The sequence below is a fragment of the Rosa rugosa genome, chromosome 2 (genome assembly GCF_958449725.1).
Source record: "Rosa rugosa chromosome 2, drRosRugo1.1, whole genome shotgun sequence".
Taxonomy (NCBI): Eukaryota; Viridiplantae; Streptophyta; class Magnoliopsida; order Rosales; family Rosaceae; genus Rosa; species Rosa rugosa.
The window spans coordinates 59,162,945-59,184,206 of record NC_084821.1 but is presented as its reverse complement, the minus strand read 5'-3'; the positions used below and the strand labels follow the sequence as shown (position 1 = coordinate 59,184,206).

At 37.5% G+C, this 21,262-nt stretch overlaps 4 protein-coding genes across 10 annotated transcripts; 2 read left to right on the top strand and 2 right to left on the bottom strand.

The window, feature by feature from the left end:
- Nucleotides 1-447: 447 nt before the first annotated feature.
- On the bottom strand, nt 448-1,211 carry LOC133734223 (uncharacterized). The gene has a single exon (XM_062161861.1). It carries the CDS (start codon nt 1,104-1,106, stop codon nt 735-737), a length of 372 nt encoding a protein of 123 aa, XP_062017845.1. The 5' UTR covers nt 1,107-1,211; the 3' UTR covers nt 448-734.
- Nucleotides 1,212-11,385: 10,174 nt separating this feature from the next.
- Nucleotides 11,386-16,296, top strand: LOC133728875 (protein FAR-RED IMPAIRED RESPONSE 1-like). Of its 4 annotated transcripts, none has more exons than XM_062156304.1 (9): nt 11,386-11,536; nt 12,182-14,547; nt 14,649-14,705; nt 15,004-15,072; nt 15,203-15,268; nt 15,383-15,451; nt 15,612-15,677; nt 15,760-15,850; nt 16,014-16,296. In XM_062156304.1, exons 2-8 carry the CDS (start codon nt 12,277-12,279, stop codon nt 15,838-15,840), a joined length of 2,679 nt encoding a protein of 892 aa, XP_062012288.1. In that variant the 5' UTR covers nt 11,386-11,536; nt 12,182-12,276; the 3' UTR covers nt 15,841-15,850; nt 16,014-16,296. The 4 variants fall into 4 exon arrangements, 3 of the variants coding, with proteins under 3 accessions (XP_062012288.1, XP_062012289.1, XP_062012287.1); XM_062156305.1 differs by having other exon boundaries at nt 16,011-16,296; XM_062156303.1 differs by having other exon boundaries at nt 15,760-16,296.
- A 156-nt stretch (nt 16,297-16,452) lies between these two features.
- On the bottom strand, nt 16,453-18,197 carry LOC133728874 (uncharacterized). The gene is made up of 2 exons (XM_062156302.1): nt 18,059-18,197; nt 16,453-17,529 (listed from the first exon to the last, which is right to left on the bottom strand). Exon 2 carries the CDS (start codon nt 17,422-17,424, stop codon nt 16,783-16,785), a length of 642 nt encoding a protein of 213 aa, XP_062012286.1. The 5' UTR covers nt 17,425-17,529; nt 18,059-18,197; the 3' UTR covers nt 16,453-16,782.
- A 112-nt stretch (nt 18,198-18,309) lies between these two features.
- Nucleotides 18,310-21,237, top strand: LOC133728873 (urease accessory protein D). Of its 4 annotated transcripts, XR_009856088.1 has the most exons (9): nt 18,310-18,430; nt 18,621-18,686; nt 18,787-18,861; nt 19,021-19,065; nt 19,268-19,498; nt 19,798-19,880; nt 20,028-20,196; nt 20,526-20,713; nt 21,019-21,237. XR_009856088.1 is itself a non-coding variant. In XM_062156300.1 (8 exons), the coding sequence occupies exons 1-8, from the start codon at nt 18,329-18,331 to the stop codon at nt 20,637-20,639; spliced, it is 885 nt and encodes a 294-aa protein (XP_062012284.1). In that variant the 5' UTR covers nt 18,310-18,328; the 3' UTR covers nt 20,640-21,012. The 4 variants fall into 4 exon arrangements, 2 of the variants coding, with proteins under 2 accessions (XP_062012284.1, XP_062012285.1); XR_009856089.1 differs by lacking the exon at nt 21,019-21,237 and having other exon boundaries at nt 19,798-19,893; nt 20,526-21,012; XM_062156300.1 differs by lacking the exon at nt 21,019-21,237 and having other exon boundaries at nt 20,526-21,012.
- Nucleotides 21,238-21,262: the final 25 nt, after the last annotated feature.

The following is a 21,262-nucleotide window of genomic DNA, read 5'->3' as shown; positions in this document are numbered from 1 at the left end:
GTAGCAATTGAAATTTCCATAAATGTCTAAATGTGCAAAATCTAGAACTATCACAAAATTATAAATTATTGGGATAGGACCTTCATGTCTTCCTTCCCTGGGACACAGAACTTGCTTGTGTTCCTATTCGGATACAAGTCGCCGACAGGGTGAAAAATCCGCAAACCCCCTTAATGTCCAGTGAATTACTCAGGTTCCAATAATTCAATGCTACAAAACTTAATTGTGTTGTAGCAAAATTTACTAGGCCAATTACTTCATTCTGATTTTACTTTTGGGGTGAAAATGTCCATCATGTTACTTTGGATCCTCCCAGTACATGACATATGGGATGTTTTTTCCAGCCTTGCTGATAATTAACCTAGCAACATTAGCAGCACCAGCAATTAATTAAGGAGTTGCCTATAGACTATTAACCATTTCTCTACCTTGCGATCTTGTCCTGGTAATCTGGTTCTGGACTAAACTTTTATAACTAATAGTCAGCAAAATGAAGGAAACAAGAGAACAGAAGATGAAGAGAAAAAGATTGAATTGTATCCACTAGTCAGCAAAATGAACTACCAGTAGAAACAATGTATAGGCTTGTTAGCCATCAAGCTAGAACAAACACACACTCTTTCTCTCTCTTCTCCTCAAATCTCAGATGCCAACCTCTACTAATATACAAGATACCCATTACAGCACAGAATCATCACTAATTTTCATCTCTAATCTCCAAATCCTTGATTTTTCTAATGAGTGGTGGTGGTGATTAGTCTTGGACAAGAGGCTCCTGATGGGTTGGCCACAAACCTTGAAGAGAAGGCATAGAACTTGTAGTAATCTTGGTCATCTGACAAGTTCCCACATCCACTGGCATCAAAGTTGAGAGAATAGCTCAGTGGATCATACCGGCACTGGAACGAAGAACTTTTTGCACAGCCTACCCTTCTTCTCTGTTTCCTAAGCTTCCTCACCAGTTTGGCTAGACAAGTACAATGAGAAGGTGATGGTGAGGCTTTGATGCATTTGGTAGCAGCGGTGGCTGTGGCTGTGGTGGTTTGAGGTTCATGACCACCAATCTTGGTGGAGCATGTGGTCTTGGGCCATGAAAGATGCCACATTGTTAGGGTACCTTCACTAGTTGGATGTGTTTGCTCTTTGGAAGAATGTGGGTTGAAAACTGGAAATAGCTACTCGGCAAGTGATGAGGGAGATGTCAAGGGAGATTGGATGTGTATGTATATATAGGAAAAGAGTGAGGGTCCTGAGGGAGGTGTTATCTTAATTAACAATTAGTCTATAGTAAAAAGATAAATAAAAAAGAAAAATAAAGAAATTTCATGCAGAGCCAAAGATTGAATGGTTTTGGTGTACTTTTCAATGCATCATCCACATGACAAGTGACAGAAGCCATTGCATGTGAGCCTAAAGCTGGGTTTCAAATGGAGAAGAGTTATTATATTAAGGAGAGGTTGATTTGAAAACAAGGTTAGGATGGTCATTAGCTAATCACTAATAAGAGAGTGAAATGAATAAAGGTCGTGCTCAGCAGTGGCATCCCAGTACCCAATAGTATAAGAGGGTCTGAAGATTGTCAGAGTGCAGAGAAATAATTTGACTGAGGTGATAACCCAAGTGGAGAGCTATAGTATTATTCTCAAGGAGTCCCACCTATCAACTCTAAACTGTCAACTCCAAAGATCTAATCCCATGATGTGCTCATAAAGTTCTTAATAAGAATCAAAATGATTGTTTTAGAGCAATTCATGTACGTAATGGTTGTATACTTGTATACTTGTATTGAATTTGAATGTTGTTTTTCTTTGTTGATGATGCAGCTGCATACTTCAGAGTTCAGAAAGAACTTGTAAGTGATTGAAAACCTTCATCCTTGGTTTGCAATAAGAATGATATGTAGGGGATGCACAATGTTCAATCCACAAATATAGGCACTGACGTTAAATATGGATTATGGAGTCACTGTGAAAAAGAAAGGTATTCACGTATATTTAACATGATCGATTTGCACTTCTAGATAATTATTCTATAAATTAATTGAGATTGTAAATTCGATCAGAAACTACACTTTTAGATAGTGATTCCATAAATGAATTAAAATTATAAATTTTATCACAAACTGTCTTAACATAATTGACATTTGTTAAACAATATTCGTTCACACTCTAAACACTTGACCAATTAGAGAAAAGAAGAACAATTATTGTAACAATTTTCGGTCACACTCTAAACACTTGACCAATTAGAGAAAAGAAGAACAATTATTGTAACAATTTTCGGTCACACTCTAAACACTTGACCAATTAGAGAAGAAGACCAATTATACGTGTATATCAAACCAGATATTGTATCTTTTGTCCCCTGTTGTGCATGAATACCCCTAATTTGATTCTCAATTAACATCTTCTCTCTCACTATTCTACTTATACTACTACTATTGTCCAAAAGTTCTAATGCATATACACTAATGGAATAAGAATCAACTTGACCAATAATTTATTTTCTCTTTTATTTACGGCCAAAAGTTGAAACTTTGATGACACCAAATCCAAAATCCAAGTCATATCCAAGTCCTCAGTGTGGGGAGACACCGAAATCAATACATGTCAGAATAGGATATGAACAAAAACATGCAAGGATGGCATTAGTCAAATGGGATGTGTGTGTGTAAGAACCAAAAACCCTAAAGTCATGAAAGAGGTCTATTGGGGCCTCTCCTCCTCCCTCATCAGTCATCACGTGGGTGGCTCTGATCAACTGCGGGTTTACACTGAAAAGGAAAGAGAAGAAAGTCGAAGAGCATCACTGCAGCACATGGTTTTCTTCTTCTCGATCATGGCCTCATGACGTTTGTTCTTGGTTTGGGATCGAATCTATCATCACAGAGATGATAGATATATAGATATGTGTCTGTGTCTGTGTCTGTGTCTGTGTCGACTCTGACCAGTCTCTGTCCATTTTCTTGCCAAGACATTAACTGGGTTATGTTCATTAACTGAAACTAAAAAGGCCAAAGGCCAAAGGCCAGAGACCAAAAAATGTTCACCGCCTCTCTTAGAACTCTGATCGACTCGGCCACTTTTGCATGCATGGCAAAGATCTGAGATCAAGCATTTCAGAGCAAGCGTTTGAGAGATTCTTGAAGCTCTGTTTTGGACCTTGTACCATATCGAACACGCATGTACGTACGTTAATCAATGATTTTGCCTGAACAAGTAGCAGACTAGTGGCTACCAACGGATCAAAGTAGCTGAAGAAATGCAACAGATTATCTTTCACCGAATTTTAAAGTAAAAAAACTCGAAACATTATTTTCAGTCCGAAACAACCATGTTTCACATGGGAACTTGAACAATTCCTATTGAGTTCCTATTATATAGAACACATATTAGGGTTTTTTTCTAGCCCTAGTACGTTAGTCAGACTTTTGAGCATGATTGCACACATAAGAACACATATTGGGTTTTTTTTTTTTGGCTTTTCTTTTCTTCCCTTCAGCCCTAGCTAGCTAATCAAGTAATCATACCCTATCGGAAGTATGACATCTTGTGTTGTTAGTCACGATTAGCTAAAAATTTTATTTAGATTCTTAAAGTATGCATAACTTTGCATTTTCTGGAGGATCTGTAAATTAATAATATTACAAGCAGTAAACTAAGATCGATCACGCTGCATCATATATAGTTCCAAACTTTCATTTGTTCCAACATGTGAAAGCATGATATATATAGTATTCATATAGAGGTGAGAGTGATCAAGTCTTAAAAGAAAAGGCATGAGATCCAACAAGTGCATATCTTTCTAACACTTGCATATTGGTATTTTATGTTCATAGTTTGAGTTTCATGATTTCATCATTCAGTGAGTGCAAATTGCAAACTAATTAATCTGATCGATCTCTGTACGCGCGTTTTTTCCTCAAAAGTTAACACAGATGTATATTATACACTTCAACATGCAAGCATGAAAATAGTTTACTAGAAAAACTACAGTAATTGGCCAAAAATAAAAGTAGATAAATAATACTAAAATCGTTACTGCATGTGAGGAGAGGGAAAATTCTACAATGTGTTAACGTATGACATGCATACAATTGCCTTAAAAGTGGTAAAATGAGTCCTCAAAATAGTAATATTAGTCCTCAAAGTGGTAACATGAGTCCTTAAAGTGGTAAATATTCTTAGTTACCACATGAGTCCTCAAAATAGTAATATTAGTTCTCAAAGTGGTAACATGAGTCCTTAAAGTGGTAAATTTTTTTAGTTTACCATATGAGTCCTCAAAATAATAATATTAGTCTTTAGAGTGGTAACATGAGTCCTTAAAGTGGTAAAAATAGTTGATGTATGAGAAATGTTAACATACCATAGCTTTACCCGTGAGGAGAGATCGAGTTTATACTTTATAATGACCCCAACAGATATATTCATTCTTGGAAAGTTATTTTTCTATATTATGAATAAAAAATAGAACAAAAACTACTGAAGCCAGAAAACCTTGGCTTGGATTTTTCTACTGAAGGTCTGGTCGAGGTGAAGGTGATGTCGGTCCCCAAGGTCTATAAAAGAAGAAGGGAAGAGAAACAAAGCTAAAAGCTCGACGGCGGCGTCAGTCTGTGGTGGCACTGTTTCCATGGTCTCGGGTTCAACTGAGGATGGGCCTGGCGGTGTGCCTGGTGTGCATGAGGGGCCAGCAGCTTTGGAACCTGTTTCCCGGTCCGAGTAGGAGATGACTCTCTATGTCTTCTAGGGTGTGATATGGGTCATGCTTGGTCATGGCGACGTACACCAGGAGGGTCTTAGGCGTCAAAATGATCAAGGAGGTGTCTCACTTTTAGAGGTGTAGAGTTTCGCATTTTATTTTATCGCTTTTTGCTAGTAGTTTTGTTGGATTTCCTTTTGGTTTTAGTTCTCTATTGAGCTTGCATTGTAATATGAAGGGTGCTTATACTCTTCATGCTTAACCGAGTGAGGTCGTCATGATTTTACATCAATGGATTAGTCTTCCGTTGCCCTTAAAAAAAAAAAAAAAAAAAAAAAAAAACTATAACTTAAAATCTTTGAGACATGCACCCACAAATTGACCAATATAGATAGCATTACTAAATGAAACAAAATGATTCCACATTCATACATCCAAAGAATAACCAGCATTTGCTTGATTTTGGCCACAAAAGCGGCTCTTCACAAGTAGTAAATGGAACATTTCCCTAGAGGCTAGACTAGTATAATTGTCATGGTTTCCTCTTCATTAATTTCCTTGTGACTAAAAAAGCCCTTTTTTAAGGGTGGATTGATACAATTGGATCCACTTTTTCTAGTCAAAATGATAGAGATCATGAAATTAAGGTTTCAATATTAAACATATAACTGGCGTGACTGGTCTGTTGCTCATCAAGATTCTTTTATTGACTATATACAGGGCTTTTTGCTAGGTAGTGACTAGTATCTGAATTGGATTTTGGTTGAACTACCAAATATTTTATAATCTCATTCTCTCCCTCCATGCATGTGGTTAGAACATGCTCTTGGCAACCATAGAATATAAGAATAAATATACATTGTACTTTATATATTCATCCATGTTCATATATATATAATGGACCTAGTGCCTATTTCTAAAAATTTTCAAAGTCTATATATGAATTATAAACATTTCCCCAAATTTCTCTTTTACCTTTCTCGGGTTAACTCTACATGAAGTAGTTTGAGTTTCGAATAGGGTCGACTACGGGGCGAGTGCTTAGGGAAAATATATACATGCACACATTTATATATGTATTAATTCATGAAACCAAGGTTTAAATTTCATAATCCACATTCCAAGCCAACCGACCACTCTATGTATTGTGCAGGGTATTGACTACTAGTGACCCTTGGATATATAAGAGGGAACATGCATGCCTAGCTTCATTGCCCTTCCCGATATATAAACTATAGAATATGACATAACACCATATTAGTAGGCAATACGGGCGAAGAGCTCAGACCATGGTATATATTATGGTTCAAACTTCAAATTAATACCACCAATAAAGCAGGAAATGGAAAAGATATTAAAAAAAAAAAAAAAAAAAAACAGAGATGGAAAAGATGGAAAAGATGTTAATGATTGAGTTTTTTGGATTATAATTTTCCTACTGTAAGATATGTTATTAACCAGCTGAAAATTTGATTTTTCACACAACTATGTACACATAGTATTGGGCAAGAAATTTTTCTCTCTGTTTTTCATGCTTCACAGGAGCCATGCAAAGATTTGCTTTCGACTCCAAATTTAGTTCCTGAATTTCATTTAAGATGCTTAATTTAAGAGATCACATAATTATAATTTTTTTTTTTAATTTTCATTTCGGTTTTTCAAATTAATACTCATGAACTTTCTCAAAAAAAAAAAGAAAAAAAAAAGACGAAATATGCTAACAAAATAGACTCGGAATAGATATATGGCAAGAATAATATAATGTAAACTTGCAACTACAGCTTTAAATTTTTACTTTGTAAAACTATGCATACACGAGCACTATTATCTAGCTAGGCTTTTGCATTATGCACCGAGACTACTGCAAAGATTATGAAAGAAACAAGATAAGTTTAACATATATAGGACATCATATTAGTTATAGCAAACACCTGAAAGGCTTCATTCATCATGTTTATTAAAATTGTCCTGAACATCTCAATTAACGGCTCATTGATTTCTTGAAATTAAGGGATGTTCGATGCCAAGGATAAACTTATATATGGATAGTCATACTCCGCATTATACATGGTTAAATGATAACACATTGAAAAGTGAAACACAAAGAACTAAGCCTCACGCCCTTACCGAATGGAGTTAATCAATAATCAATCTGGATTCAATTCACTTCCAAGTTCCAAGGGTTAACGTACCCTTCTAGAAAAATCAAAAGAAGAAATAACGTACGTTTTCATGGATTTATATATGCACTGCAAAGGAAACACATCGTGAACTTACCGGCTTCCATAAAACTAATATCCAAAGAAGATGCATTGTTCATTACCAATTCTAGAATTTTTATTATTTGTTCACCTTAAACATTGTGTTTGTTAACTGCATGAGTCATGATTCATCCATGATCGGCCAAAGTAGTTTAGTCATTGGGTCTTGAGGGTTGAGTAGAATTAGGTAAACTAGCTAGTTAATTAGTGAAATCTATCCAAAACCATAATATAGTCAAATAGCAATTGGAAGCTCAGTGCCCTATGTCTGAGGCTACATACATATGAAATTCACAAAGAAAATTTGAGCCTACAAAAGTACCTTTTGTTCACACCATAGCAGGCGAAATCCATATTGCTTGGTATGGTTGCCCCTGAAACCAGTTATGTTGCCATTCGACTCTTCGATTCCCCAATTCGAAGATGCCTACGCCATTTCAATAATCAAGTACATGGAATTTTGAAGATGTTTAGTACGTAGTTTGTTAACTGCTAGTGTGTTAATATCATTGGAGATGTTTATAATTAAGAAGAATCCGACCGCGAACAGTAACAACCAGAAACTGGCCTTCATAATAAATTAAAACAGTTCACTCCAAATATCCGATGTTGTCATCTACGTGAGTCCAAGCATTTTCCCCGGATTTAAAATGGGCTAGCTTCATGGACCTACTCGTAATAGATCGATTATTACCACAGCTTCATGATCATTGGAGGACAAATTAGAAGGATCACCAGACAATACAACCTTAATAATTCTGTAATCCTTGATTGGTGGAAGGCTAAGGGTACGTCCGGTGAAAGGGTTTAAGAGGGTTTCGACCCCTCTCATGTTATCTGCATAAGCCAACCGACCATGGTCCATGGGAATAACAGTACAACATCTGATATTTGTAACAAGGCGCATAGCTGTAAGTCTTACCTTGTGTGGCACCACACACACACACACACAAGCTAGCGAGGCTTTCACAGTGGTTCAACATCAACATAGGGAGCTGTTTATGACATGATCTGAGGCGTTGTTGCTTCTGATATAAAGCTACCGATCGCCAATGCTTGCAAACTACACCGAATCGGCCGGATGTAGTCTGAGATGAGTATCATATAAGTTTTTGAAGTATCAGATCAAGAAGCTCCCTTGGAATTCATGTCCATGCGGCCAAAACAAGGGTGGATCGATCGATATTACCTCTTCATAGTGCTAGGTTATTATTTTCTGCATGTTAATCTTTTCCATAGGAAATTTGCTAGCTGGTTATTGTTTTCTGTTCTAAGTTTCAACGTAGAACATACACATTAGAATCAAAGCAGTGAACTAAATCTGACAATGTCGTTATGCCATGCTATATATCTAGTGAATTCAAAACAAATGAAAGCTCACTGTCCATAAGATTAATAAAACCGACTTTACATACATATGGATTAATCACAGCTAAATGGAGTGTTGGAGATGAAAGATCCCATATTACAAAAGTGACAAAATTAAGATCTCACACCCAATTGTTTATCGAGGCATTTTGTGATTAAAGCCCAACACCTACCGGGTGGTTATAAGTTGGGATAATATTGGTATAATTGTGGGTCACGGGCTACACTTGTCGTTGTTTAACATGGTATCAGAGTGGGTCTTTCTCCAATCACGTCATTATTGTGCCCAAATTTGGGTTCCTTATCTTGCCATCCAAAAATTCCAATTGAATAGTTACTAAGTCTCCAATGTGAGACTTGGATTGTTACTTGATTTGACCAAGTCTCCAATATGAGACTTAAGTCCCAATTTCCAATGTGGGAATTTGATTGTTAAATGATTGCAAATGCATACCTTAATTGATTGCACGTCTCTAGGTCTGCACGTGAGGGGGCGTGTTGGCTAGGAAATATCTCACTTTAAAAAAGTGACAGAAAGATAATATAATTTATAAGTGGGTGACTCATACCCAATTGTACCTATTCCTTTTGTGATAATTACTGAAGATTGAAGAGAGAGTAATAATTACATATATTGCTGTCATTCTCGGTCCTTCAATTGCAATTCAAGAATTGAAGAATCAACATAGTGGACTAAAGGATAACTGCTAAAGCGATTTCACTTTTTTTTCTATTATACTAGCCTTATACTCGTGTAATGCACGTCTCATTAATAATTGATCTTCTAAATAAACGCAAGGCTTGAAGGAAAAAGCCCTCGAGAACCCTAAGGCTTGCGGCGGCGAAGGCATATCCAACCCTCGTTCGGTGGCTCTCCGGCGTCTCTCTGACGTAGTGGGGATGCTGCCGGACGGGCGACACATGGTCTAAGCCCTATGGGATATTTGCTTGTGGTTTTGATGGTGGTAGTTGTACCTATTCGGATAGAGGTAGCTTGGGGTTGGAGGCTCATGACGAGGAGGCGGCTAGGTTTCTCTCCTGACGGCAATGGCTTGGTTTTTGCTCCAGACAACGGCGATTGTGCGGCCTGTGCCGGGTTCGGGTGGATTCGAACGGTGGTGCAGATCGTACCTCGTTTCTGGGCTGGACGTGTGAACGGAGGTGATGGCGTCAGGGGCAAGGAAGTCAGGTGGCGTTCGCGTCGGGGGCGAGGAAGTTAGGCAGTTTTTCTCGTCGGGCGGCGATGGCGTCGTGGAGCTCGAAGGCTCTGCGCTGTGGAGAGATGATGGGCTGGGCTTCACTGTTGGGCCTTGACTGCATATCCCTCTTGGGCTTTTGGGGCTTTCTATTTTGGGCTGGGGTGTTTTGCCCTAGGCCCATCCCTATGTTTTTAGTTTATCTATTTACAATAATTTCCTTGTATTAGGAAGCTAAGCATTTATGTGCACCAATGTCTCTCTAGCGTCTCTGGAGTAGTACCGAAGGAGGATATTCACTAGTTCTACGTATTGAATGTATAATGAGTAGGACTATATGTACGTACCACTTGTGGGTACTACCACTAGCTTCTTGTCTGTCTATGTCCTTAAATGACAGCTGAAGGGTATGTAACGGCATATTCTGGATTGTGATGAATATATTATTTCGCCCCGTGACATTAATAAAAAAAAAAAATAAAAAAAAATGCACGCCTCATTATTGAAAAAATAAAATAAAATAAAGAATGTAGAAGTTGCCGCACTTCTTCCTATTTTTATATTTAGTGTTTTTATTTTTATTTTTTTCATTAATGCACGTTTTATTATCGAAAAAAATGAAGCACGTGGAAGTTTTTTCTCCTATTTTATTTTTCCATAATTACCTTCTAGATAATTTTATTTTTGAGTTTTTATTTAAAATAATATTTAAAAAGACATTTTAGACACTATATTTTAGTAAAACTCTTTCGCACTAAAAGAGTGCCTCCATACCTTTCAAAAAAAAAAGAGTGCCTCCATTTTTAGTTTTAGAGATGTGTTTTGTTCTCATTTTCAATTTTTATTTTTATTTTTACCATTTTATTCTCTATGTATTAAAATCCTTTAATTGTAGGTATGGGTAGAGGTGGCAAACGGGCCACTAAGTACGAGCACGGCACGGGCCCGGCAAGCTTAAAAGAGGCCCGGCACGGCCCAAGCCCGTTAGTGGCCCGGCACGACCCGAGCACGTTAGAATAACGGGCCGGGTTGGGCCTAGGAATATTGGCCCATTGGCCCGACCTGGCCCGAGCCAGTAATGGGCCCGGCACGGCCCCAGCACGACATATTGTGGGCCGGCCCGTTACAAATACAAAATTTCATTTTGTTTTTAAAAATATTTAAAAAGCACAATGATGAGATTTGAATATTAGACTTCTTTATTTAAAATCTCATGACAATTCAACCAATGCTATTTCTTTATATTGTCAAAATAGTGAAATAAAACATTATATCCTTGTTTTGACATAAAATATTTTTTCTAATCTCATAACAATACAACTATAGAATGAAGGAAAGAATAATATGATACTAAATCTTCATTATATTAATAAAGATTAATCTCACAATAATATACTACAAGCAATATATTTTGAGTTATTTTTCTTTCTTTCTTTCTTTCTTGTAGACTACAAGTTGTAGTGGAATATAAAAAATATTAGAAAACTAATCTTAAAAAGCTAAGATTAAGAAAAATATTGTAGAACTTAATTTATTTTAATATTCTAAATAGTTAAATAAAATTAATTTTTATTTATTCAAATTAAGATTTTAAAATCGTGCTTTATAGTGGGTAGGCACGAGCACGGCCCGTTTATTGACCCGGCACGATATGGGCTCGGGCCATGGGCCGGACCGGGCTTAATGTTTAAGTAAATGGGCCGGCACGAGCCCGACACGATAATAAATGGGCCGGCCCAAGCACGGCACGAAGCACAACTAGGCCCGCTTAAAATGGGCCGGGTCGGGCCGGGCCGGCCCGTTTGCCACCTCTAGGTATGGGCATGGAATGAAGGCAATTTCCGGAAGTGGGGTGCCTACGTGGAAAGAAATGGGCGAGTATGGGAAATTGGAAATGCGAGTATGGCAGTCGCAATTGAATCCCTAATCTGCAAATCTGAAGTGCAGGGCTTTTTCCTACTCGCGGCCCCCAATTGCTCTCTCTCTTACTCTATGGACCCTGCTCATGTAAATACAAATCTCTTTCCTTTATTATTTCTGAATTAACCCTTTTTCTTTTTTGTGAGTTTGTGTTTATTCTAGTTACTTATGAGCTATACAATTCAGTGATTTGTTAATAGTTCATAGGCTGTTTGAATTGTATTGTTTTCCTTTTTAGCTTCTGTGAAATGTGGACTCTTTAACTCTTTCTGGGTTCAATTTTTTCTGTATGTACTTTGGTTAAGTAAACTATCTGTTTTTAATTAATGCTCAGTTGTAAATTGTGATATATATTTTCCTTACTTCAGATAATAGGATCTTATTGTGAAAGTTTTCATTTTGGATCACCGCTTGGGTTTTTGGTTCCCTGAATTTTTCTGGGTATCTCAGTTATTTGCTGTTATATGCAAGAGTTTTTTTTTTTTTGATTTCCTGTTTGGTTGTGTGAAAGTTACTATCTTGAGTGTGATATGTAATTCTGAAGTGGGATAAATTGTGATTCATGAATTTTCTCTAGTTGCTTTTTTCGAAATTCTTGGTATAGACATTGTTAGAGGAATTTAGTGTTGATTGTTATCTAGTGTGCAATAGCTATGAACCATTTCATTCTCCCGCGTTTTCTTATTTCTGCTATTCTTTTAACTTGTGGTGTTGTTTATCCTGTTACTGCAGTGCAATGTTTCAGCTTCTGGTTAGACTATAAGTTACTGAGTTCTTTACTAGTACATATATGAAGCGGTTGCTTTAAGAAAGTTGTGATTTTTGCCATGAGGATTGATCTTGAACAGCCTTCGGGAGAATCCCACAAGGCAGATAATGGACCTAGTGGCAGAGAGGAAGATACTTCTGGAGATCGAGCCATTGTAAGTGTAACTAATGTTCCTGTAAATGACAAGGAGAATACAGGAAAAAATGTGAATGGAAGTGTGTCAAATTCCAAAAACAGGGTAGATGCCAGAGATGAAATCAACTTGAATGCTCCGAAAGATTTAGAGCTTCATGACGGATTGGAGTTTGAATCAAAGGAAGAAGCTTTTTCCTTCTATAAAGAATATGCCAAGTCTATGGGGTTCGCTGCAGTAATTAAGGCTAGTCGACGGTCCAGAGCATCTGGAAAATTTATTGATGCAAAATTTGGATGCAGTAGATATGGGACCAAACCAGAAACTAGTAAAGCTCAAACTGCAGGGCCTGTTTCATATTCCAGAGAATCAAGTATCTGTCTTAAGAGAAAACGAGGAGGTCGTGCTAGCCGATCTTTGGAAAAAACAGATTGCAAAGCCTGCATGCATGTTAAGAGAAGGCAAGATGGTAGATGGACTGTTTGTACTCTCATTAAAGAGCACAATCATGAAATTTTCCCTGATGAAGCCTATTTTTTTCGAGGGCACAGGAAGTTAGATTTAAGTAGTGGTAATGTTGGTGGTAATGTTGATGGCATACACGCTATCCGGAGAAGAACAAAGAATATGTTTGCCAATATGTCCAGACATTCTGGAGGGTACAAGAAGTCCGGTAATCAAAAGGGTGGTGGGAAAAATCAGTCACCAAGCTTACAACATTTGTCTTTAGAGGAAGGAGATGCTCAAGTCATGCTTGACCATTTTCTGTGTATGCAAGATGAGAATCCTAACTTCTTCTATGCAATTGATCTGAATGAAGAGCAGCGATTGAGAAATGTCTTCTGGGTTGATGCCAAAGGTAGACTTGATTACGGAAATTTTAGTGATGTAGTATTTCTTGATACCACATATATCAAGAATGAATATAAATTGCCATTTGCTCCCTTTATTGGTGTGAACCACCATCTTCAGTTCATTTTGCTTGGATGTGCTTTACTTGCTGATGAGAGTAAATCAACCTATGTCTGGCTGATGCGGGCATGGCTAAAAGCAATGGGGGGGCGTGCTCCAAGAGTGATACTTACTGACCAGGACAAGTTCTTGAAAGAAGCTATTGCAGAGGTCTTTCCTGATAGTCGTCATTGTTTTTGTTTGTGGCACATATTGGGTAAGATTCATGAGAAGCTTGGTTATGTGATTAGGCAGCACGATCAATTTATGGAAAAATTTAACAAATGCATTTTCAAGTCTTGGACAAATGAACAGGTTGAAATAAGATGGTTCAAAATGGTTGATAGATTCAATTTAAGAAATGACATATGGTTGCAGTCATTGTATGAAGATCGTAGACAATGGATACCAGCATACTTGAGAGACATTTTCCTGGCAGGGATGTCTACAACCCAGCGATCAGAAAGTATAAACTGTTTCTTTGACAAATACATGCAAAGGAGAACTACATTGAAAGAGTTTTTTGAACAATACAATGCAATCCTCCGTGAGAAGTATGAAGAGGAAGCAAAAGCAGATTTTGAAACATGGCATAAACAACCAGCGTTGAAATCTCCATCGCCTTTTGGAAAACAAATGGCTACCATGTATACTCATGCAATATTTAAGAAATTCCAAGTTGAGGTGTTGGGAGTAGTTGCTTGTCACCCAAAGGAAGAAGCTGAAGATGGAGGAATCAAAACTTTTCGAGTTCAAGATTTTGAAGAGAATCAACATTTCATTGTGGAGTGGAATGAAATGACGTCAGATATATCCTGTTTGTGCCATTCATTTGAATTCAATGGTTTCCTTTGTAGACATGTGTTGATTGTGCTGCAAATATCTGGTGTACACAATATTCCATCTCAGTATATATTAAAACGTTGGACAAAAGATGCAAAGAGCAGGCAAACAAGGGGTGTAGGGTCGAGTTCGGTTGAGTCTAGAGTTCAACGTTACAATGATCTATGCCGACGTGCCTTTGAATTGGGTGATGAAGGTTCTTTATCCCAGGAAAGTTACAATATTGCATTTATGGCATTGGAAGAAGCTTTGAGAAATTGTGAGAATATAAATAACTCAATTCAGAGTGTAATAGAACCAGTGTCTCCAGAGACTCATGGTCCTCATAGCTTTGAAGGAATGAACCAAGCTAACAGCACTAACAAGACAAATAAAAAGAATTTTACATCCAAGAAAGGACAGGTTAGTTGAGTTTTCTGGTGGTTGCTATGCTTATATTCCTGGTTCTTTTATGATGTTTTTGAATGGTCATTCAGTTCAATATGTCCTTTGAATTCTTTTAGGTACATTCAGAGCCAGAGGTCCTAACCATTGAGATGCAAGAGAGCTGGCAAGGAATGGTTAGTTATGTTATGTTTTTGTTTACACCTGAGTTTTAAAGCACCTACTACAATGTCATATTATGAAAAGCATGTTTCTTGATGTGGGTTCCAGACTTGGGACACTCAAACTGAAGAGCACCAGCCCTTGATTGTTCTAATGAATGACAAGATAGCATGCAACCAATGGTATGGTATAGTTTAGTGACAACTGAACAATTTTGGAAAGAAAAAAGCTGTTTCTTATTCACATTGTTTTTCATTCAGAATTCATGATTTCCTGAAAGTCTTGAGCTAAGTACTTCTGTCTTTATCATAGGAACAACTGAGCTCGAGAGCTCCCACCCTAGATGGTTACATTGGTCCTCAACAAATCGTTCAAGGAATGGTAAGAGATCATCTTCATGACAAAAAAAAAAAAAAAAAATTTGGGATTTCTGTCAAGGACCTGTGTAACAAAATTTGTCTTGTGCTTGTGGAAAAATGATTTGACCTGTCTTCCTTGGATCTTCTTGTAGGGGTCGTTAAACACAGTTTCCTCAAGGCGTGATAATTATTATAGCAATCAGCATATGCAAGGGCCGGTAATGCATCTGAAATGTGACCTCTGTGTGTGGATGTTTTCGATAAACACAACTGTCTAATTGTTTACTGAAACAAAGAAGAACTTCTTAATGAGATTCTCTTTTCTGTCATAGGGGCAATTGAACCCAATCACACCCATCCAGGATGCTCAATACATAACTCAGCAAAGACTGCATGGAGTGGTACAACACTTTGTTGTTTCCTTATCAGATTTTGTAGATTCGTTCTTATCAGATCTATCATAGATGGGAAGCAGGGATTGCTCTTGATGATTAACATCATCTGTTACTGTCACTTGTGCTGTTTGCATGTGAGTAATGATAGCATGTTGCTTGCTTGCAGGGGCATTTGCATTTCAGACCACAAACTATTCCAAGTTTTGTAATTGAAGATGATTTGCAAGATATGGTACGCTAATCCTTACCCAAGTTCTGTAAGTTTTTTTTTTTTTGTATGATTATTTATATTGGGTTTTTCACTCTTGTTCCAGGATCAGTCCACTCTGGGACGCACTCAGATTCATGGCTTGGCATCAAACCATTTGCAGTCGAAACATCCCTCACGTCAGTAGCAATAGATCGGTAGAGGCGAGTCATAAAAGGACTTATTTAAAACCAATCTTGTTTCCATCATACGCCACAATTTAATCATATATCATCCCTCATTTCATTGTCATGTGGCAAAGGACGGGTGCTTTTGTTGGCTTTTTTACTGCTTAATGAACCAAACCGGTTTTTCCAGCAGGGGGCGAGGAAATAATATATTAAACCACAGCAATCAAATAGAAGAAATCAACATAGGGAGAGAACTAGATCCTGGTCGGACGAAAAATCTTTCGCCTTTGTCCGCTTAGAGTACATATTGGAAGCCCTCTGAAGTTGAAGAAAAAGATCGATTTCTCTTGTAGCTGTAGCTTTGTTGTATGTTAATATGTTATCGTTTTGTCTTTGTCCATGTACAATTTTAGTTGTAATCCAAAATCCAAATATTATAATCAATACAAGTTTATGATCATCTCCAGTTTTAATTTCAAGTTTTTAATTATCTAGCCCTAGTACATAACTAAAACTGGTATAGCAGTGCAACTGTGCAACCCTTTTTGGAAACTATCAACTCAGCTGCACAACCCTCCTTTACCACAGGGTTGATGGACTTGCAGTCCTTCAAAATTATAAGCACCAGATTAATAATGTGCCTATTAAATTGAAATTAATAATGAAAAACTTCATCCCCTTCAAAATCTAAACAAGGGAATAAGAATCATGGAAAGAGTTCATCCATGGGCGAATCTTAAACAAAATCGCAGCTTTATCAGAACAGCTCAGATATCAATACAACAAGAAATCAATCTTGAGCAAATTTCTCTAACTTAAAACAATTGGAGAAAACCTGATATGTGTTCCATTTGGATTGATAAAATTCCAGAAAGCTGTTGGCCTGGTGTTTCCCCAGAAACATGAACTAATCTCACAAATTTCTCGTAGTGGATTACATACGGATCATTTATTTTATTTCACTCAAGAACAACTTTCGCTCCAAGAGCTTTCAGCTTCTCTACAAGTTGTTCTCCTTCCTCCTTTGACACGCCGGCCTTTAACACAGATGGTGCCTTCTCCACTAAATCCTTTGCTTCCTTGAGGCCCAAATCAGTGAAGCTCCTTACCTCCTTGATCAGTTTTATTTTTGAAGCCGCCTCAAAGGACTCTAACTTTAATTCAAATACAGTCTTTTCTACTTTCTTTTCCTCCTTAGCTGCTGCTGGTCCCTTCATTGCCAATCCTATTGCAGCAGCTCCTGGCTTCATGACCCCCACAGTTGGTGGTACCTTCAGTCCCTTTTTCTTCATAATGATCGAACCCAGCTCAGCAACTTCAGCCAGTGTGAGTGATGATATTTCATCTACAAGCCTGAATACACGCTCTGTGGGAGGACTCCGATGCTCTGTAGGATCAAAAGTTGCCGGATCGTAATCAGCTGGGAGTCTCCTTTGATCAATCTCCACTTCTTCCTCCTCCTCTTCTTTCCTTGCAGGTTGACTAAAGTTCTGGTAAAACCCATTTAAGCTACCCGGATTCAGTGCTCCGAGGGGAGAAATAAAGAGTCTTCTGCAAAGCCCATTAGGTAAATGATTCCTTAGTCTTAAGATCAAGCTCATTTCTGCAAGGTTTCCAAAGGACTCTGTTCTCTAACAAATACGAAATCAACAATCCATTTCACCACTCACTTTAGCAATTATCTGGGCCTGGAATCCACAGTAAACCTGTCAGATTCAATTTGTTAAGGATTGATGCAAGTCTTTGATTCAAATTAATCTAAGCTTAATACAAGTTCTATAAACCTAACGCAAAAGCGTAAATAAATATACTCTAAAACAAAAAACAACTCCTCAACTTTCACCTTCATTTCCAAGGAACTAAATTTGTAAACCCAAAGCAAAGTAAATTTGACTTGCAATGGTTTCTGAGACTAGAAGGGCAAATTTGACTCCTGAAATCCCATCATTTTGGGTTTTTTGGGTTTTTCTTCGATACCCTTATTCACAAGATTGAAACTTTCTCTTCAACTAAGCTTCATCAATAACAGAACAGACCGGAAAGCAACCAACTTTCAAAGTTTTGGTTGAAAATCTCCTAACCCATTTTCCCAGATCGTTGAAAACTCAATCAGGCATAGAATTCTAAGCCAAAAAAACCCACCATTTCTGATTCACAAGTCCAAATCAAGCACCGTAAATTACATATATACAGACAATAGATACATGTATATATAAGAGAGAAGGAAGCGAGTACCTTTGAGAAACCTGAGTAGGAGTTCTAAGCTGGTGAGAGCTGAGATGGAATAGAACCCTAGAAATCAACCAGACTGCGACAGAGGGTTTTAGCTTTGCCTTTGGGGGCTTCAGACTCTTTTAATTTTGTTTTATTTCTTTACCGGGTCGCAAAACATAACGGGTTTTAATCCGGGTGGGTGAACCCGGCCCAACGTGGAGGACACGTGGTGCTAGACTGCTAGCTATATATACGAAACTCGTTTTGGGTAGAGAGGGTTGGAGAGTAGGGATGGAAAAACAGGGAAGGTTGGTGGTTGAAAAAGTGGGAGGAAGGTCAACTGTGACAAGGAGCTTCTCAAAGTACCCTCTCAAATTCTTAGTACCCAGAAAGGTTTCAACTTTAATGCTCCATTTTTCTTTATTAGCAAATTTAGTATATGAATGGACCCTTTTGGGATGTTGATTGTGATGATCCCAGAAAGGTTTCATTAGTAATATGGAGTTGGCATATTTTGGTAGCTGTAATTTGATATCAGTAAAATATGAATTGACCCCTTATGTTGATTGTGATGATTCTTCAGGTGGGTTCCTCTAAAGCTGATGCTGTTTGGGTTTACACCCTCACCTATGGTGGTGGCATTGTCACTGTGTGTAACTATCGACTGCCTCTTATTTTGGGTTGTATTGTTATTCAGCAATCTTAAGTACTTGTAATTTATTTTTGAACTTTGTTGTTCTTGTGTTCAGGGAGATTCTATTTCTTGTGAATTTACCATTGGAGATGATTGCACCACTGTCATAACAACCCAAGCGTCCACCAAGGTTATTTTTTAATACAAGAAATATCTTTGTGTTGGATTTCATATCATTAGCCCACTAGTCTCAGTTCCTTTGTTCCGTTGGATTAATGGGTTTTGAGGATTGAGTTCATAGGTGTGTATTGAATCTGGAGTTCTCAAATAGGTTTATGTTCTTGCGTAGGTATACAAGTCGCTGGGGGCTAAGTGCTCTGAACAAGTTATGGAGGTAACCAATCTGGCCTAAACCAACATATTAAAGCAATCGAATCAACTATCGATTGGGAGTTTATTGATATACAGTTAATCAGATAATGTTATGCTTTGATTAGTAGTGCTCATTGCATGAATCACGGAAATCAGAACGTTGATCAAATTTGAAAGTTGCTATTAATTTCAAGTGACAGCAGCTAATTTTTTCCATGCAGTAGGCAAGAGTTGGGAGCAATGCTCTTTTGGCTGTCATTCCAGATCCTGTGACATGTTTTTCCACAGCGAGATACTCCCAGAAACAAATCTTTAGGGTAGTCTCTGACTCAAGTTTGGTCCTTGTTGATTGGATTACCAGTGGGCGTCATGAAAGTGGAGAAAAATGGGATTTTGATCTTTATAAGAGTGCAAACCACATCTTTATAGGAGATGAGCCTTTGTTTCTGGACATGGTAATGATTTTCACTTAATTCATTTTTCGTTTGTTGCATTCTGAAGAGGTTACCTGTTAGTTCTCTCTGATACCACCACTTAATTACCTGAATATGCTGATCAACATACCATAATGTTGACTAATTCAATTCATTCACCCCTCTCCCTTTCATTGTCTTTTCAAACTCACACACGGAAATGCATCTCCTATTTTTACATGAATAAAGTTTCATGCTTGCACAAGATTTTTCGGAAATCAGCTTTGAAGTAGAACTCCTTCTTTTCCTCTTCTTCAGCTGATTCAATGTTTCTAGGACAGGTGCACCTGGAGAGTGGAAGTGCTTCTTCAATTGCAGAACGCATGCAGGACTATCAAGTCATTGCAATGGTTGTACTGTTGGGGTTAGTAATTTCAGTATGTAAAGATACTATGAACCTTTTCTTTGCCTTTATTCTAATTTTACTTTGGTATTCCAAGATGCACTTTATTTGATATGGATGAAAGTTATAATAAATCCAATGTTACACCTTTTGGTTGCTTTATTATAGGCCAAAGATAAAGTACATTCAAGACCTAGTTCAAGAAAATGTGAAAAGGATGATGTCTGAGCAATTGCACATTCCTTCCACTGCCTCAGGTCGCCAAAAGAATTCAAATTCTGATTATCGCTTCACCAAACCAAGCTTTATTGCTTCTTCCAGTGTTTTTGGTCCTAAGGTATAGTGGTCTGGTCATGCTGCAACAAAGTAATGGTTGGCACATTTTCCTTATAAGAGTGGCAGGACCTCTTATTAAAGTAATATGCTAGTAATGAGCCTTTCCTTGTATCATTAAGATCTGCCTATCAAGGCCACTAATGACCTCAATAACGTAGGAAATCCCTCAGTCTAGAAACTTCATATTAATTAAGATCTTCATGCAATCTCAGTTGTGTGGTTCTGTTAATTTTTCTGTTTTGTTTAAAGATTTAGTTGGAAGGTTCTTTTCAATTAGTGTAGTATTAACAGCCATCTGAGCTAAATGCGAATCATATGTGATGTGTGCAGGGAATAGGGGTTGTTGTTCGTATAGCTGCCACAACAACTGAATCAGTTTACGAGTTCCTGCAGCATCAATTGGCCGGGATGGAGCCACTACTTGGTGTATCACCATATCACTAAACCTGCATGTAGAAGTGTAGAATGCTTCGTCTCATGAGAGGAATCAATACTGGGGCTTAGGCTGTGATTTTGCTGTAAGCATGAAGTAGTTTTATAACCCACAAACTAGATTTATATTTTTGGCTCTTTCATTTATTTCCCCACCTACGATCAGATTTTTTTTTTTGTCTTCAACTCCTTTTTTTTTTTTTTGAATAAATGGGGTTTGGAACCCAGTCAAGTTATTTAGTCTACATTATTTATTACAAGTTACAACCATTTGAAAGTTTTTGTTGGCTCTTCATGTTTGATATATAATTATACATTCTATATTTAGTCATTATCGAACATTATTCCCCTTTTTCCCAAACGTGATGTCCTTCTGGTTTGTACTTGTCAGGATCCCACACTACAGCTCTATGGCCTACTTATGTTGCACCTTTATCATTGGAAATTTGCTGAGCTTTCTGAAACCTCAATTTTGTTATTTCATCCCAAATAAAATTTTACCATTTTGTACTGTTGATATATCCCGCATCGGATTAATGATACTTGTACAGTAAACTCTGGGCATGTTTCACTCGTTGTCAACTTGTTTCCGTTTTGTTTTATCCAAACATTTTTTAGTGTAAACTTCCAATTTG

Bases quoted from the DNA above. Each gene is read 5' to 3' on its own strand.
- LOC133734223 (XM_062161861.1), bottom strand. From the start codon at position 1,106: ATGTGGCATCTTTCATGGCCCAAGACCACATGCTCCACCAAGATTGGT.
- LOC133728875 (XM_062156304.1), top strand. From the start codon at position 12,277: ATGAGGATTGATCTTGAACAGCCTTCGGGAGAATCCCACAAGGCAGAT. The intron at 14,548-14,648 runs GTTAGTTGAGTT...GAATTCTTTTAG, and splicing joins TTACATCCAAGAAAGGACAG to GTACATTCAGAGCCAGAGGT. The intron at 15,678-15,759 runs GTACGCTAATCC...CTCTTGTTCCAG, and splicing joins AAGATGATTTGCAAGATATG to GATCAGTCCACTCTGGGACG.
- LOC133728874 (XM_062156302.1), bottom strand. From the start codon at position 17,424: ATGAGCTTGATCTTAAGACTAAGGAATCATTTACCTAATGGGCTTTGC.
- LOC133728873 (XM_062156300.1), top strand. From the start codon at position 18,329: ATGGAAAAACAGGGAAGGTTGGTGGTTGAAAAAGTGGGAGGAAGGTCA. The intron at 19,499-19,797 runs GTAATGATTTTC...TTTCTAGGACAG, and splicing joins AGCCTTTGTTTCTGGACATG to GTGCACCTGGAGAGTGGAAG. The intron at 19,881-20,027 runs GTTAGTAATTTC...GCTTTATTATAG, and splicing joins GCAATGGTTGTACTGTTGGG to GCCAAAGATAAAGTACATTC.